Raw genomic sequence first — 19,520 nt, 5'->3', positions numbered from 1 at the left:
GTCCTCAAGGTGCAGCAGAGGAATTTGTAGGAGAGAGAGATGATTGATGGATAGCTTTTTTTTTTTTTTTCCTTGAGGCAGAGTTTTGTTCTTGTAGCCCAGGCTGTAGTGCAATGGCGCTATCTCAGCTCACTGCAATCTCCGCCTCCCGGGTTCAAGCGATTCTCCTGCCTCAGCCTCCAGAGTAGCTGGGATTATAGGCATGTGCCACCACGCCTGACTAATTTTGTGTTTTCAGTAGAGATGGGGTTTCTCCAGGTTGGTCAGGCTGGTCTCAAACTCCCGAACTCAGGTGATCCGCCTGCCTCGGTCTCCCAAAGTGCTGGGATTACAGGCGTGAGCCACTGTGCCTGGTCAATTGACGTCTTTATATAGCCCCAAACCCGTCCCAGTTAGCATGGAGGGATTTTAGGTAGGTGACACAGAAACTGGGTAATGATGGCAGGTGTGGAGGAACAGAATGTACCACTGAGTGGGGGGTCCGGGGGAAACATGTGGCAGAAATATCCTCCCGTGCCACGCGATCTGCCAAAATTGAACATGGGGCATTTAGCAGGGGTGTCATGTCGGTTTGGGAACTATCCTTAGGGGCGCTAACCCAAATCTCCCTTTCTCCAACCAGCGCACCCTGCCTTCCTCATCAGATGTCACTCCCCTGCCACCTTCCTCAGTCAGGTCGCGATGGCGCTTTGTGACGTCGAAGGCCTCCCTTCCCGCCCAGGGCTACCATTGGCTGGGGAGTGGGGTGTTGACCAATCACAGCTCAGGGACGTGGTCGCCTCATTGTCCCGAGACCGCGGGAGGGGTATATACGGGGACCCCAGGCGGCCTGCGGTTGACCGTTGGGAGGCGTTGAGCGGTGGAAGATGAGTCCGAAGCCGAGAGACTCGGGATCCCCGGCCAAGACCAAGGAGACCCAAAAGAGGAAGTCCTCTCCTCAGCAGGGCTCCAGCAGCCCGAAGAAGAAGGTGAGGGACCCACCCAAGCTCCTCCTCAGCTTCCCCTTGCTCCTTCCTCACCAGAATCCTCTCCCGTCCTCCCCTGGCACAGCCCCCCAACCCGGCCCACCCGCCTCTGAGGAAACGTCCCTGTTCCCAGCCTCCTCCATCCTCTTCCCTCAACCAAAGCCCTTCTGGGATCTCCCTTTGTCCTTCCAGGCTACCGGGGCGGCCAAGAAGGGAAAAGCAGCTCATGGACGGAGAGGCGGGAAGAAACGGGCCGCCAGCAAGATGGCGGCGGCGGCGGCCCCTGAGGCGGGGAGCGGGCCAGCGGCCCCCGGCCCCAGTGACCAGCCCAGCCAGGAGCTCCCTCAGCACCAGCTGCCGGTGGAGGAGCCCGTGAGCGAGGGGAGCCAGCACGACACCCTGAGCCAGGAGACCCAGCTGAGCGAGGGGGCGGCCACCGACGCCACCAGCTCCCTGAGCGGCGACTAAGTTCAGGCCCAGTCGCCAGACCTCAGAGATCTCACCAGCAGGGTGGCCCCTGGTGAAGATAATAAAATGAATGTGTTGCAAATTATCTCAGTGACTCTGTGTTCTCTGATGGTGGGGAGGGAGGGAGGGGGAACAGGTGGGGGGTGGGGAGGGAGGGGGGAAGAGGTGGGGGGGAGGGGGGAAGAGGTGGTGTGAGGGGAGGGAGGGAGGAGGAAGAGGTGGGGAGGGAGGGAGGGAGGAAGAGGTGGTGTGTGGGGAGGGAAGGGGAAGAGGTGGGGTGTGGGGAGGGAGGAAGAGGTGGGGAGGGAGGGAGGAAGAGGTGGTATGAGGGGAGGGAGGGAGGGAGGAAGAGGTGGTGTGTGGGAAGGGAGGGAGGAAGAGGAGGTGTGTGGGGAGGGAGGGAGGGAGGAAGAGGAGGTGTGTGGGGAGGGAGAAAGGACAGAAGGAAGGAATAGGTGGTATGTCGGAAGGGAGGGAAGTGGGATCCCGCTGGGTTGAGGTCAAAGGGACAAGTCACAGTTAGCCAGACAGGAGGATAAGGATTGCGTCATGGCTGAGCATTGGAGAAAAGTTTCCCCTTCACGGGATGACTCTGCTTCTTGTAAGGTTTGTTTCTTCATGCAATCTTGCTAGCACATACACCAAGTACCAAGAACTGGATTCTACCTACTTAGGTTTCATTGTTAAAATACCTTTTCATTTATAGAAACCGATGGAAGAATCGTCTCCATCCTCTTTCCTTTCAGCGTCCCCTCCCTACAATCTAATATGATTAAGAAGAAATATTCAAAGTAGAGCAAAATCTATCTACTTACAAAAAGCCTTTTTATTTTTGCAACTGAGGAGACAAAAAGTACATTTCATATTTCCACACATTAGAAATACACAGGTCTTTTCTATATATAGTAGAATTTACTGTATACAAATATATATGAATATATGTAAATAAAATGTACTATACAACTATATTTACTATATACAAACCTATATAGATTATATATATTTTTATATAAAATATATAAATAAAAATATAGAAATATGGATTATATTTTTATATATAAATATAAATATAAACATAAATATAGACTATATATACACATGTTTAAAATACATAGGCCTTTTGTATATGTACTAGAACCTACTATACATATTTATATATTTATTTGTATTTTTATGTTTTATGTAGAATACATATATTTATATATAAATATATATTTTATGTATAAATACATATATAAAACATATTTATATTTATATATTATATATAATAATTTGTTTTAGAAGGTAAGGAGTTAGTATTTTTCAAGCATGGCTCTCAGGCAAAAGGAGAAAGGAAATGATCATTTTAAGAAGAAAAGAGTACAAAATTATCACAATTTAATTTCCAGTTGTTAATAATTACACAGACAGAATAACTCATGTCCTGTAATCTTATAATGAATAACATGTTAAACTTTTATGTGATTATGAAAATATGAATTTCCATATAATAAGTGTTTGAGATGTAAAGCGCTAACTTTACAGGCAGTTTTCACTTGTTACACAGATTGTTCTTACATCTTTAAATACGTTAAAATTAATGGTGGCTTAGAAGAGATGGTAGCATCATTTGAGAAACAACAGATGAGTTCTGTTTCATCCCTTACTTGGTGCGGTCAGGGCTTCACTTCACTAACTTAGGAAGGGATTTCAGAGCTTTGCATGTTGAACTTGTAGCTGCCTCCTATGGAATCCTATGAAACGTAGGGTGCTATATCACAGAAACAGGGCATTGTCCCATGTCCTGAACACCATCATTTTGTGGTGTGTTTCTTTTGTATTTCTTATATGGAAATACCATATAAGGATGAGCATGCCTGGTATAACTCAAAGCCTGTTTATTTGCAAAGCTGTATAGACCCTGACCAATAAATATTTGTATGTTATGGATGGGAAACAAGTCGGCATGAAAAGCTCCTGCTGTCTTTTAGGAAAGCCTATTGGCTGTGGTTGTATATCTCTTTCCAAAGGGAAATTGGTGAACTTTCTGCTATAGTTTTTTCCATAATGACAGCATAAAAACTGAAGTAAACTGAATCTTGTCAGTGGTCACTTTTGGGTTTGGTGTATATTAGGGAACAAGTTTGCAATGTGTTTCAAAATTACATTCAAGAATTAATGTGCACTTTATTTTAATTCCATATTTCCATTCAAGCTCTGCAAGCCAAAACAGTCTGTGATGATTCTTTGGCATTGAAAAAATTATCCATGGCACTTAAACCATGTTTGTTTCATCATTTCATGGCAATAGGAGCTTCAACTGCTATTTGTTGGGAACACATCCTGACTAGCTCTTTCACTGGGGCTACATGTTTTATTTTGATGATTGGCAGACTTGTGTTTCAGGCATTTTCAACTTTGGAAAGTTATTATGATTTTGAAATTATAAATGCAAAAATATCAGTGAATTTATTTTCACAAACTGTTTTAATTCATTATAGACAGTAAGTGATTTAATCAGAAATCAATAATTTAAATAATATTTTAATTTGTTGGAGCATTCACAAATACTACATCTTCCTTTAAGTCTTTCTTGATTCTACATGTTAAATACAGAGTTAAGTTAGTTAATAAGAGTGTTGAATATTTTCCCTCCTTCTCCAACTACCCACAAGCTGAGGCTTAAAATAAACAGTGGGATGAGTAAAGACCCAAAGTAATATAACAGCAAAGCTTTAGTTGGCTTGTATAATAAAATATAGGTATCAAAGCTTCCTGACATTTTAGGCAAATCTTCCTGTGTCCCTAAAGGGAGGATCCCCTTGACAACAGTCATGAACATCAGGTGATCTGCAGATCCTCAGCTGTCAAAGACAGTTGGTGGGAGAATTTGAAAACACTTTGTACATATTAAAGAGCTCAGCATGAGATGATGTCTACATACATATGTCTCTGTCTCATTAGACCACAGGAAATAGGACACATGGCAGGAAGGCTCACGTCGATTCCCCTTGACCATGCAGCTTCCTCTGCTCCTGACTCCTGAGAACTTTCTGACCCATTGGTCATTCCCAGCTTCAGATCCCCACGCGTGCGGATTGTCTTTGGCCCCACGTCAGTGATACACGGGACATAGAATTGTTCTCAAAAACACTCTGGAATTGAAAAATGACAGGAGAAGCTCAACGCGATGGCTGGGTACCAGAGGGAAGGCCTTCTGCTGTTTTGAACACTGATGCTAAGCTCTAGAATAACTGCAGCTGCAGCCCACTGGACCTGGGCATGTGTCAGGCAGGGTGTGAAATGCTCCCCATGCACGTCCTCATTTCTCCCTCACATTACCCCTGTGGATTAATCGGGGGTCTAGAGAGACACCAACACGTGATCAGCAAAGATAGATGAGAGGGGATTTATTAGGGGAATTAGGGATGAAAAGTCTCAGGGCAGGCTATCTGCAAGATGGAGTCCCTGGGATGCCAGGAGTGTGACTCAGCCCACACCCAGAAACCTCAGAACCAGGGAAATGGATGGTGTAACTCTCAGTATAAAAAGAGCCTGAAGTTCTGGTGTCCAAGGGCAGGAAAAGAAGAGTCTCAGCTCCAGGAGAGAAAGGGAGGAAAGTGCCTTTCCTCTGCCCTGTTTCTCCTGTCTGGGCCCTCAGAGAACTGGATGGGGCCTGTCTCTATTGCAGACATCTTCCCCACTCTGTCCACCAGCCTACACCAATCTTCCCGGGAATACATGTGCAGGCTCACTCAGAAACAATGCTTTACCAATTCCTGACGTATTCCTTAAGGGAGTCAGTCACATTGACACCTGAAATTAACCATCACACCCTGTAAAATGGGTAGTGTCCCCACTGGACAAATGAGACAGACAGTTTGGGTACCTTTCTTATACTGCTTATAGATTATAGAGTCAGGATTGAAACTCAAGTCTGCAAAGATCAAATTCTAAACTCCACCCTCTTAAGGACTGCTGCTCAACGCTGTGGAAGCAGCACCGTATTAGACACTGTACGAGGACTGAAGAGGCATTCGAGACACATCCCCTGCTTTAGGGACCACCTCCTAGCTTGCATTCATGACAGGAGTCATGTTTCTGTGACTCTCCTATAGACCCCAGAACCAAGCGTGAATTGGCACGCTTTAGGTGTGCATAAGCTCTGCACAAATCCTAAGAAAGAGCAAGATAATTATAGGCTCAATTCACACAGGGAAGTTTTTATGAAAACAGCTTTTAGTCAATTCCTGAAAGAAAATATTTTCACTGGCAGAAAAATGTTCTGCTGGAGAATAACTAGTTGAAGGGCTTTGGCAGCAAGGGGCCCTGGACACATGTTCATGGAAGTGGGGAAAAAAGACACAGAATAGAAACAGAATTGGGGACCCTTCAGGGAGAGGGTAAGGAAAAGTGCTAGCCCAGCAAGCTGATATGTAATTTTGAATCTTAACTAGATTGAGAATTTGGATGCAACTCAAAACTAGATAAGAGTAATTGCACTAAAAAAATGGCAAGGAGCAGGGTAAAATAAAATACAAATTCATTAACAATGAATTAAATTATTCATTCAACAAGCATTTATTGGGCACCTACCATGGTCCAGGGAGAGGGCTAGATGCTAATCAAAAAACAATAATCACTGCCATGTCTGAGCAATGCCTATGAGTCATCCTTAGAATGGTGCTGGAAGATAGATGGGGCTGTCTTATTCCATCCTGAGTTTACAAAAGATGACCCTGAGGACCAGCCAGGCTAAGTAACCTGTTCCAGATCACCTAGTACTTGAACTGAAGCTTGTCTGACTCCAAACCCACACTTTCTCTGATAAGCCATGCAGCCAGAAAAGGGCAGTGAAGTACTGAGGTTTGCTAAGGTGTTAAGCATATGGAATAAGATAATCAGGAGTATTTTTAAACTTGTGGTAAAACACACACAACACGACCTACACACTCTTAACAAATGTTGAGGTGCATGGTACAGCATTGTGAACTATATGCCCATTGTGCTACAGTGGATGCTTACAACTTTCCAGGATGGTTAATATTGTCAACTTGATTGGATCGAAGGATGTAAAGTATTGTTCCTGGGTGTGTCTGTGAGCGTGTTGCCAACGGAGATTAACATTTGAATCAGTGCATTGGGAGGGGCAGACCCACACTCGCTCTGGGTGGGTAACATCAAAACAGCTGCCATTGCGGCTAGAATAAAGCAGGCAGAAGAAATTGGAAGGAACAGACTGGCTGAGTGTTCCAGCCTTAATCTTTCCCCTGTGCTAGATGCTTCTTGCCCTCGAACATCAGACTCCAAGTTCTTCAGCTTTTGGACTCTTGGACTTACACCAGAGGTTTGCCAGGGGCTCTTGGGCCTTTGGTCACAGACTGAGGGGTGCACAGTTGGCTTCCCTACTTTTGAGGTTTTGGTACTTGAACTGATCCACCACTGACTTCTTTGCTCCTCAACTTGCGGACAGCCTATCATGGGACTTTACCTTGTGATCATGTGAGTCAATTCTCCTTAATAAACTTCCTTTCATATATGCATCTATCTTATTAGTTCTATCTCTCCAGAGAACCTTAATACAGCTTGGTACACCAAGGTTGCTGTGCAGTTCTGGGCATGACATGGGGAGAAATATGTGATGTGGAAGCAGAGAGACCGTCTCCTCTTGTGTATATCTACTAGTCACAAAGACATATCTCACAAGAGCCTTGCAGAAGACATCCTTCCTCATCTTATTAGCAACAATAAGTTTACTTGCCTGATTCTTGAGCTGGTCACCAGCAGGGGTACAGGGATTGCCTATGGTTTCATCAGGTATCCCATGGAGATGCACATAGCATCAACTGTTTCATAGATGCTGCACTGGCTACATAGGGATAAAATTAGAGGATAAGAACATGAACAGAATCACACATCAAAGTGGATGTATCAATGGGGAAATATATCCTGGAAGGCAACTGCTGATGTTCCAATGCATATATCTACAAGGGATTGTTGGTTTTTGTTTTTGTTGCCAACAGAATACACTTTCTAATGGTATAAGACTATGAATGCCTGCTTTTGTTAACATCAAATTGAGCAAAAGTTTAAAAGGGTTAGGAAAAAATAGCATGATAATGTTTATGCGTTCTTTGGATTTTATTTTCACTCTGCTGAACATGACAGAACTCAGTAACAACAGTCCTCTTCATATAGCAAAGTTCTTGCAAGAGGAGGAATGAAAGTAACCAAGCTGAAATAATAGCTGAAGACTTCCCATCGCTAACATGCATTGGACTTTGTAATTTTCTCAAAAAAGAAACTGACTCCATTTGAAAAATCTTTACACAAAATCCTCCCTGTTGCAGCCCTTGTCACCAGTGGTCCATTTGAAGAAGGACAAAGAAAATAAAGTATCATGAATTCAACTTAATTAGTCTCAGGGCATTTTCTTGGTTTTCTCCATGTAACTTACTAGTACCTCAGAATGTGAACTGGGAGGATCTTTTCTTTCTTCTTTTATCTTTCTTTCCTTCCTTCCTTCCTTCCTTCCTTCCTTCCTTCCTTCCTTCCTTCCTTCCTTCCTTCCTTCCTTCCTTCCTTCCTTTTTGAGATAGAGTCTTGCTCTGTTACCCAGGCTGGAGTGCAGTGGCACGATTCTGGCTCACTACAGGTTTTTCTCTTTTCTTTTCTTCTTCCTTCCTTCCTTTCTTCCTTTCCTTTCCTTCCTTCTTTCTTCTTTCCTTCTTTTTTTCTTTTTTTCTTCCTTTCCTCTTTGAGTTGGAATCTTGCTCTGTCACCCAGGCTGGAGAGCAGTAGTATGATCCTAGTTCACTGCAGCCTAGAACTCCTAGGCTCAAGTGATCCTCCTACTTCAGCCTCCCAAGTAGTTGGGGCTTCAGGTGCACACCATCATGCCTGGCTAATTTTGCATATTTTTGTAGAGAACAAGACCTCGCTGTATTACCTAGCTCATCTTAAACTGAACTCCGGGCCTCAAGAGATCCTCAAAACTCGGCCTCCCAAAGTGCTGGAATTACAGGTGTGAGCCACTTTGCCTGTCCCTGAACTGGGAGTTTTTATACCCATTTGCTCTGAAGGATTGAGAAGAAAATTTGAGCATTTCCATACACAAATCAACAAAATGAAATGTGTCAGATTGTAGCACAATGATGAATGTTTCCAGTAAGCCCCAGTAGTATTTTTGGATATATGGCAACTTAAATGGGCTATTCTGAACTAATTAGCAAAGTACCTATAATTTTAGTTTTCAATAAAGATAGATTTTCACTAAATTCTTTTCTTTGACTTTACCTACTCATAGACAAAGATGTTTATTCCTGCAAAATAGCTAATTAGACCTCCATGATTCAATAGGAGTGGCAATACTTGGGAGGGAAGTTTCACTCACAATTTTGATAGAATGACCAAGAGAAGTTTCATTTTTATTCCTGTATGTGTAAATTCCTATTTGTATTACTATTTATTTAAATTTTTATTTATGTATTTATCCAATTCCCATTAGGAACTGCTGTTTACTCAATGTCTCCTCAATCCTTTTGCTTCTGTTTCTTCAGTTCTCATCTGGTCTCAATAGGAGCACTATCTGAATTCACTCTGGAGTCATGGCCTATCCTGTAATTTCTGTGTCCTGTAAAGAAGGTGTCTTGTGACTGGGTGTAGTGACTCATGCCTGTAATTCCAGCACTTTGGGAGGTTGAGGTGGGCGGATCCCTTGAGGTCAGTAGTTCAAGACCAGCCTGGCCAACATGGTGAAACCCCGTCTCTACCAAAAATACAAAAATTAGCCAGGGGTGGTGGTGCATGCCTGTAATTTCAGCTCCTCTGAAGGTTGAGGCACAAGAATTGCTTGAGCCCAGGAGACAGAGGTTGTAGTGAGCTGAGATCACACTGCTCTCTAGCCTGGATAACAGAGTGATATTCTGTCTCAGAAAACAAACAAACAAACAAAAAAGTGCCTTGTGTTGTTTTGGGAATTCTCAATAATCAAATAGCCACTACTTTTCCTTGTATCTAAGAGACCTTCAATGATAAGACGCACCCCTGTTCTTGGCCTCTGAAAGAGACGAAGTAAACATCGCCATTTAAACAGATGATACAATATTTTCTTATCACTTATAGTTTGTATTTTATACTTATTCAAACAGCACTTTGTTTATTTAGTTACACCAATTTTGTGTACATATAAAAGAGAAATGATATTAAAAAATAAATTAGATAAGGAATCCCTAAAACTTTTAAAAAATTCAAAGCAATCAGAGATTACTCTCAGTTATTGAAGTTTACGTTCTTGGACACTATGGCATAATTTTCCATGTCATTAAATGCACTACTAACATGCCATTTTTTGCTGTGTTTACCATTCATGTGGAACTATAGCATACATACAGACAAGTGCACAAATAATTCATATGCAGCTTGATGAATCATCACAAGAGAACACACCTGTGCATGTACCTCCATCTTTGAAAAATGGTCAAGAATCTGGCAAGCAGATCCTCTCACCACTAATTCTTCTGCTTCCTCTCCACCAGCCTCCCAATTATGACTGCACCACAGACCAGTTCAGTATCTTTTTGATATTAAATACATTAAATTGTAGAATAATTATTCTTTTGTATCTGGCTTATTTTGCTTAGTGTTACGTTTGTGAGATTCACCAGTGTTGTGTGTAGTGGTGGTTAGCTCATTTTCATTGCTATGTGGTATTCTATCGCATGAAAATACTCATTTACTGATTGATATTGCTACAGATGAACCCTTGGTATGTTTCCCACTTGGGGCTATTGTAAATAAATGTCTTTGGATATATACCTAAAAGTGAAATTGATGTGTCTTGGAGTATGTGTACATTCAACTTTAGTAAATAATGACATAAACTCTTCATAGAGTTTGTATTAATTTACACTTCCACCAACAGTGGAATTCCCGTAGAATGCTCTATCCCATCTGGCAGCCACCAGTTACAAATAGTTGTTTAGATTTAATTATGATAAAATAAAATAAAATATTAAATATTTAGCTCCTTAGTCCGCGTAGCCAAATTTCAAGGTCTACATGACCTCATGCAGCTAGTGGCTTCTATATTTAACAGCACAGAAAGAACACTTTTATCATCACAAAAAGTTCTATGGGACAGCACTGTTCTAAGTCCTTGCAATACGCAGTATTGTGAATCTCTTTAAATTTGGAAATCCAGGTGAGTGTTTGATGGTATCACTTTATGGCTTCATTTGCATTTACCTGACTGCTAATAAGCTTGAACAACTTTTCATGTTTCCTGCCTGTTTAGGAATTCTCTTTTATACAATGCCCAAGAAAGTCTCTTTCTTTTATTTGTATTTGGTTGTCTTTATTTCTCTCTGATAGATTTGAAGCCACCCATTATATATTCTACTATCTCAAGCTCTTTGGGGGGCTATATTTGTTGCAAATATCGCCTTTCACTTACAACTTTCCTTTTAATTCACTTAACAGTGACTGTTTTTATACAGAGGTTGTTTGTTATCAGGCAGCAACAATTTATAATCTTTAATTGTAAGGTTAGTGTTTTTGTGCACTGTTTATAAAAGCTTGTCTACCCCAAGGACATGAGCTCTTTGTTGATTGAAATGGATACATTAATGAGTGCTGTAGAAAAAAGAAAACTGTTAGATATTCAGGATGAATAAGAAAAGTAGAAATAAATGGATTTCTGCCAAAAGGAGCTTTCATAATATGGTGCCATGGCCAAAACCACAGTTACTTTTGCACCAGCCTAATAGACCACTGTGAAGAAGGCAGAATCCTTCCATGAAGATTCTAGAAAGAGTGCAATGGTACAAGTGATCTTTTAAAAAATATTTCATTTTTATCTCAGTCATATCTTTAACATGAGTACTCATGACATCTATTAAAGACCTGATATGATTTTATGATACACTTTTGCATTTTTATGACTAAAATTACATGCATTATATCTGCATATAAGTTAATTCTAATTTCATTGACATTTTTTGTAAGCACGTGAGACCAGCATATTTACCAGAATTTAATATATGATGAAACTATCTTTTAATATTAACAGGGCTAGCTAACCACTTGATGGGAAAAAGCAACATCAGCAAAACAGTAATTAGATAACTAGATCCCTGCCTCACAACCTATAGCAAATACATGTCAAGATGGAAACGCAGTTTAAAAAATAATAAATACATGATAAGATATAGATAAACATTGATAGAATTTGGGGATGTAGAAAGATTTTCTAAGCTGGACCCTAAATATAGAAATCAGAAGGAAACCACCTACTTCGGCTACCAGCACACACCTGGTTCTGCCATCCACCTCTCCTTCCTCCCACCCCAAACCCCTAATCCCCTCCACACACATAATGGACACCAAGTCATCCTTCAGACAATAGCTCCAACATCATTTCTTGCCCATATACACCAACTCTATAGATTATAGAATCTCCCTGGGGAACATTTTGATACCTCTTTATAACATTTATGAAAATTATTAGCTGTATATTTATTTCTGTAATTTTAAACATTAACCTTCTTATCTCCAACACTTTAAGGCCCTCATGAGAAAGACAAGGTGTATTTTTCTTACCATTAATACTCTGGTAATAGTGTCTCTTGCCCATAGACAGAGCTCAACAATTACTTTTTAACGAAAAAGAAAATACTTATAAGTTTTACTATACAAATAAATACTTCTCTGTAACATAAAGGACATGTACAAATATGCAGAGACTAGCTTTTTAAACATGTGGCTTACATGTATTGAACAATTATTATATAAAGAGTTCTTAACATCAATAGAAAAATATTAATAAAATAAAATGTTGGATAAGTCTATAAAAAACTTTTTACAAATGCATTTATAAGACCCATAAACATATAACAATGTTTAAAGTCACTGGTAAACAAAACTTGCTAGCATTTAAACACTGCATAAATTTCCCATGATGAAACTGAAATATAAATGGTAAATCATAGACAATGTGGGCCAAGATATAGGGGAAAAGATACTCTTGGACACTTTTGATAAATGTGTTTAACATTGATTTACAGTGAACCATTAGGAAATATATAATAAAGACCTTAAAATGTCTTAAATGTGTTTCTGTAAACATAATTTTGGAACTTAACCAGAGAAAAATAGCAGAAGTGGGAAATTCAGTAATATCGAGGAATTTTGCAACACCAAAATATCAGAATGAATTTACTCCCCTATGATAGCTATTGATTAATTAGTTATGACACATTTATGTAAGAAAACACTGATAATGAACACAGATACTATCATTATAAGTTGTTTAGTGGCTGGAATAAAAAATAGAGCCTTAAATAAGGCAGACAGTTTTTGTCTCTAGTGTGGTAGAATAGTGGGTGATTATTTTGAAAATTGGTTAACCGTGTTCTCATTTTTCTCCAGTGAAATTATAAATGTGCATATACACACATACACACACACACACACACACATATATATATATGATTAACAAAATGTGGCACATATACACCATGGAATACTATGCAGCTGTAAACAGGATGAGTTCATGTCCTTTGCAGTCACATAGATAAAGCTGGAAACCATCATTCTCAGCAAACTATCACAAGATCAGAAAACCAAACACTGCATGTTCTCACTCATAAGTGGGAGTTGTTCAATGAGAACACATGGACACAGGGAGGGGAACATCACACACTGGGGTGTGTCGGGGGGTGGGGGACTAGGGGAGTGATAACAGGAGAAATACCTAATGTAGATGACGGGTTGATGGGTGCAGCAAACCACCATGGCATGTGTAAACCTATGTAACAAAACTGCATGTTCTGCACATGTAACCCAGAACTTAAAGTATAATAAAAAACAGCTTTGTTGAGATATAACTCACAGTTTGTACAACACATCCATTTAAATTGTGCAGTCCAACAGCTTTTATTCACAGGGTTGTGCATCCATCACCATGATCCATTTTACAACTTTTTATTACCTGAGAGAGAAACCCCACATCTCTTAACCATCATCCCCTCAACGCCCCCGCCATCTCTCCAAGGCCTAGACAATCAATGGTCTACTTTCTGTCACTATGGATTGACCCATTAAGGATATTTCAGAAAAATGAAATATCATATGTGATCTTCTGCATCTGCCTTCTTCTGCTTAATACAACATTTTCAGGTTCATCCATGTTATAATATGTATCATATATAATAAATATATAAAATACATTCATATTGTATATGAATATAATATGTTCATTTCTTTTTAATTTCCAAGTAATATTTTCATGGATATACCATGTTTTATTCATCTTTTCTGTTTAGGTTTATATCTTTGAAACTTTTGAATATCTGCCTCATACACTCAACATTATGTAACTAAAGTTTCTATAGATTACTAAATATTCCACATTTGTATTGACTGCTTTGTAATATTTTATTATGTGGTTATGCCCAATATATAAACATTGGGCATATACATTATTTCATAGTATCATTTTTATTCGTTGTCACACTTTTATAAACTATACTAACATCCCATCACAATAAGCTCCTTCCTTCCATTCTTCTTCCTTTAACTTGTTTAAAATATTTTGCCCTTTTCTGATAAAATTAGAAATATGTTGTCAAGGTCCAATAAAAATCAATATTATGCTTTTTCATATAATTTTTTTAACAAACGGCAGTAACATGTAAAATGTTGCTGTGAGAAGCAAAGGCAATATGGATTGGTCTATTTGGGATATTTCAGATAGAGTACAGCAGGATGTTTATAGCAGCTTTATTCATCATTGCCAAAACTTGGAAGCCACCTAGATGTCCTTCAGTAGGTGAATGGATAAATGTACTGCTGTGCATCCAGACAATGGAATATTACTCAGCACTATAAATAAGTGAGAATTAAGCCTCAAAAAGACATGCATATTACCAAGTGAAAGAAGCCAGTCTAAAAAGGCTATATGCTGTAAAATTCTAATTATATGACATTCTGGAAAAGACAAAACTGTGGAGACAGTGAAAAGGTAGTCAGGGGTTGACAGGAGTATGCAGGAGGGACAGTTTAACAGGTGGAGCATAGAGAATTTTTAAGGCAAGGAAACTATTCTGTGTGATATTAGGTTGGTGCAAAAGTATTGCACCAAAGTATTGGCAAAACCCATAATTACTTTTGCACCAACATAATATAATGATAGATGCATGTCATTATACATTTGTTCAAGCCTCTAGAATGAACACCAAGAGTGAACCCTAATGTGAACTATGGATTTCAGGTGACAATGACGTGTCAGTGTAGGTTCATCAGTTGTCACAAATGTACCACTCTAAAAGGGGAGATTGAGAGTGGGGAAGGCTGTGCGTGTGTGGGGGCAGAGGCACATGGATCCTCTGTACTTTTTGCTCAATTTTTCTGTGACCCTAAAATTGCTTTAAAAAATAAAATATATTAAAAATGTTGAGCCAAACAAGGAAAGGTGTCATAGTTAATCCAAAATAACTGACAATCATGACTGCTTACATTTTAGAAAGGTGTGGTGGAGGCTGTATGTTCTCAAAGAGGTGGTTTGTTGGTGGAGACAGAGGCTACTTATGAATTGTCTGTACTTTCCCTTCAATTTTAGTGTGAAACCAAAACTTCCTTAAAATATAAGTTCATTAAATAAAAAATGTTTACATGGGAAAATAAATTGTTCTACCAAAAAACGACTATACTTGTATATTGATTGTAGCACTATATATAATAGCAAAATCATGGAATTCACCAAGGTCCCCATCAACAGTGGATTGGATAAGAAAATGTGCATATACACTGTGGAATAATACACAGCTGTGAAAAAGAATAAATTCATGTCATTTGCAGCAACATAGATGCAGCTGGAGACTATTATCCCAACTGAATTAACACAGGAACAAAACCCCCAAATACCTGGGTTTTTTTTGTTGTTGTTGTTCCTGTGTAAATTCACTTAGGATAAGTGAAAACCCAAATACCACATGTTCTCACTTCTAAGTGAGAGCTAAACATTGGGAATAGATGTACCTACAGATGGGAACAATAGATACTGGGGATTACTAGAGGAGGGAGGGCACAAGGGAGGCAAGGACTATCGGATACTATGTTCAGTACCTGGGTGACAGCATCCACCGTATCTCAAACTTCAGCATCACGTGATACATATCCAGTCATAAAATCTGAATATGTACCCCCTGAATCTAAAATAAAAGTTGAAAAAAAAGTCTTCCTGTAAATCAGGCAACATTTTAGATAATCTTTCGAGGCGATTTCATTTGCTGTTACTATGTTAATAAAATAACTTTTAAAAACATTTTTGTTTCTTTTGTATGCAGAGATTATTTGTGTGCATCTTGAAATCCAAAACTAAAACATAACGTGAAAATCCTGCTTTGAAATATAGGATTATGAAGAATTAATCTTGCATGCTTTTTTCTTTCCTGAGGGTAAAATGTAGTCATTTAAAATATATGTAAATTATTTATACTTCTACCCTTTGTGTTCACTGATAAGGAGGAATAAACAAAAATAACACATTTGACCAAATCATAGCATTAACTATATTTTCAGTTAATTTTCTCAGTGAATTGAATCTCATAATGAGATGATGTTTGTGAAATGGTTTTGAGAATTGGAAAACAATGGAAAAACCTAAGAGTGTTTATTTAGAATGATCCTGCCCCAGCAAATACATTCATGGTACTCTCCGTGTGTCTACACAATCCACTTCACCAGAAATCATTCCAAATAATTTCGAAATTGAAACAGTTCTTCTCTTACTGCAAGAGGAGAAAATAGAACAAAGGAAATTATTTCCCTGAGGACACATACTTAGTGCCGGAACTGATTAAAAATGGAGCCCAGAACCAGGGAAATGAGCAGTCCTGTGGGAAGAGAGAATGTGGCAGCTTACCAGTATTAAACATTTGATTAAAGGAACTACTTTGAGGCCACTGAGCAAACGCGAACTTTCTTTTCATTTCTAATAGCAGTTTTTTAGAATGGGTTCTTCAATACTTTTATTTTTCATGAATGTCGGTAGACCCTCATGTACACTGTGGAGTAGGAAATTATTGAGTGAGTTTTTGTAAATTCAGAATTAATTTTTTTAAAAATCTGAACTTACTTGTCAGTAAAAGGAAACACCTGAAGGCAGTTTGAATTGCATCATGGGTCATTTTAAGTAAAAAGAATTAATTAGCCATGGTGACTAGAATACCCTTCCCCCTTTTCCCCTATAAACATCTCAGAAATCATAAACATCTATAGCATCTACAGCAAATTTAATTTATGAGAATGCACAGATAAGTAAACAAACCTAGCAATCTCTCCAACTCTCCATGAATTGAAGCCTTGAAAAACAACCAAACTGGTATCCATGATAAAAAGCCTTAATAATTAATAAGTAGCTCATTTTAATTCAACAATATTTTATAATGTTTTCTTAATAGAAGAAAGTCAGTGGGTACACTGAAATCCTTCTGGAATAATCCATCATCTTGCTGGATCATTCCTTGTTAGACGGATTAACTGGTCCCCATAATCCATAAGTGGGAGTCTGTACAGGAATTGCCTGTGAAACACACTGAAAAATGGTGCACCATTGTAAGACCCTGTTCGATACACTCTCTTATTCTTCCCATGTGCCCTAATCATAGTCTTCATTTCTGCTGAACTGGACTGTGCAGCACAGCTTCCCATTTAGGCCTACAGCCTTAGGCAGAGAAATGGGACCCAGTCTTTCTCCTCTGGTTGTGTCCCGAGCTCTGTAGTATCGTAAGCTAAGACTGTTTTCCAAAGAGAAGGCATGGTGCATCCCAAGTAAACTGAGAACAAGAACTCTCTCCAGTTGAGACTATATATGTGTGTGTGTGTTTGTGTGTGTGTATATATATGTGTGTGTGTGTATATATATATATAGTATATATATTCAAAACACCCTCCACATTCTAAAAAAAAAAAAAAATGGTTCAGTGAAAACATCTCTGAAAAACCTAGTAATCCTACGTCTTTTACACAGTCTCGTTTCCTACCAAATGGCCTAGACCCACCTAATGATATCCACAACTTAGACCAGGATGATGTGGGATAGCAAGAGGGTGGAAAAATGTGAAGAAATAGAAATGTCTGTCCTACTTGCTATGTTAAGAAGGGGCTTCACTCTAAAATCTCCCTTTTTGTTATTTTGTAATGATTTACCCTTTAACCATTGTGTACGCTGTTTGACACTTTTTCTAATGTGTATGAACTTTCTTCTCCGTATCTTCCTCCTTTAAATTCATCAATGATCTCAAGCTCCTCTGAGAAGAGTTCTGGTCCTCTGAGTGCACCCCACCTGGAGTGAGAGGCAGACAGACTAAAAGATGGTAACATAAAATCTAAGTAGGGCCAGGTTAGAGAATGCAACCCTAAACTGATGGTTTCAATGCATAAGTCAGAGGTGCACAAGTCAGAGTTGACTTGTCAAAGAGTGGAATAAAGAACTTTTGAGCCAGACAGAACAGGGTGCACAGAAACACAGTGAAGTAAACTGCATGGTGCACTTGGGGTAATTAGGAACAGTATGAAAAATACTGGAACATATACTGGGCAGCTGTGACATGAGTGGGTCAGGTAGGCACATTAGGAAGTATGGAGTCAGGCATGATGGCCTGCACCTATATATCCAGCTACTCAGGAGGCTGAGGCAGGAGGATCCCTTGAGCCCAGGAGTTCAAGGCTGCAGTGAGTCATGATCACACCACTCCACTCCAGCCTGGACCACAGAGCAAACTACTGTCTCTAAAATAAAAATAAAAAGTGTGAACTTTACCCTGAAGAGACTATAGAGACAACAGAGCACTTTAGCTGTGATACTAGGGAAATACATACAGCAAATCATTTTACTAATCTGCTCAAAATAACAGTAGGCTTTTCATCTTTCTCAGTCTCTGTTATAGTTTAGATCTGTGTCCCCACCCAAATCTCTTGTCAAATTGCAATCCCTAGTGCTGGAAGTGGGACCTCATGGGAGGTGATTGGATCATGGGGTCAGATTTTCCCGTTGGTGCTGTTCTTGTGATGGTGAGTAAGTTATTGTGTTCAAAAGTGTGTGGCATCTCCCTGCCTCTTCTCTCCTGCTCTAGCCATGTAATACGGGCATGCTTCCCCTTCTGATTGCAAGTTTCCTGAGGCTTCCCCAGAAGTGGAGCAAATGCCAGCATCATGCTTCCTGTACAGTTTGCAGAACTTTGAACCAATTAAAACTCTTTTCTTTATAAATTACCCAGTCTCAGGTATGTCTTTATGGCAATGCAAGAATGGACTAATACAGTCTCCATACTTTTATTGGACAGTAGATGCACTCCTTCCTTGGGACCTTTCTTGTGTTTTCTGCTTTTCACAATTACCTTTTGGAATTTTACTCAAAAGACATTTTCTGGGCAAATGTTCCATGTGGACTCCTTCTATAACCCCCTCTCACATTCAATACACATACTCATGTTCTTGGTTATGTGCTTCATTTCCCTTTAGGACTATTCTCTTTCTAACAAACTCTAAGTACTCTGCATTGTGTATGTATACATACCTTTTTTCTCTTTTGGTCTACCTCCCTTAATAAGGTAGATGAGAGGAGATGCGATCTATGCAGAAGTGGAAGTGCTAGCATGAGTGAGGATCTCCGGTCAACAGTGTTTAAAAAATCTGCTCTCTCAGACAAGAGGAAATAGTATTGCATTTATTTTATAAAATGCATTGGTTTTGTTTTTTCATTTATTAGGTTGGTGCAAAAGTGACTGCAGTTTTTGCCATGAAGAGCAATGACAAAATACCGCAGTTACTTTTGCACTAACCTAATAAAAAGTCATACAGTTCTATTGCAAACATTTTGAAAAATGTGGACAAACAAAAAGGAATAATTTAAACTCTGATATTTTTGCTTGTCAAAGAGGAGCACTTTGTCATATGTTTAAATTGTTTATATGATGTGCATTTTATGCATGATAGCTGATACATACATTAGATGAAAATGTTTTAAAAAGTAGGTTCATACTGCATGTATAATTTTGCATTCTAGTTTACAAAATAATGCTATACTTTCAAAAAATTCCATCATGA

At 39.3% G+C, this 19,520-nt stretch overlaps 1 protein-coding gene across 1 annotated transcript; it reads left to right on the top strand.

Annotated features, from left to right (window-relative positions):
• The first annotated feature begins 284 nt into the window (after positions 1–284).
• On the top strand, positions 285–1,433 carry LOC115898621 (testis-specific basic protein Y 1-like). Its single transcript, XM_030933639.1, has 2 exons — positions 285–968; positions 1,158–1,433. The coding sequence occupies exons 1-2, from the start codon at positions 867–869 to the stop codon at positions 1,431–1,433; spliced, it is 378 nt and encodes a 125-aa protein (XP_030789499.1). The 5' UTR covers positions 285–866.
• Positions 1,434–19,520: the final 18,087 nt, after the last annotated feature.

This window comes from Rhinopithecus roxellana, chromosome 7 (assembly GCF_007565055.1).
Source record: "Rhinopithecus roxellana isolate Shanxi Qingling chromosome 7, ASM756505v1, whole genome shotgun sequence".
Classification (NCBI taxonomy): Eukaryota; Metazoa; Chordata; class Mammalia; order Primates; family Cercopithecidae; genus Rhinopithecus; species Rhinopithecus roxellana.
The sequence above is the reverse complement of the archived record's forward strand: the minus strand, read 5'-3'. Positions and strand labels throughout refer to the sequence as shown.

Excerpts from the sequence above, each read along its gene's own strand:
- LOC115898621 (XM_030933639.1), top strand. The coding sequence starts at position 867 with ATGAGTCCGAAGCCGAGAGACTCGGGATCCCCGGCCAAGACCAAGGAG. Across the intron at positions 969-1,157 it reads CCAGCAGCCCGAAGAAGAAG|GCTACCGGGGCGGCCAAGAA; the intron begins GTGAGGGACCCA and ends TTGTCCTTCCAG.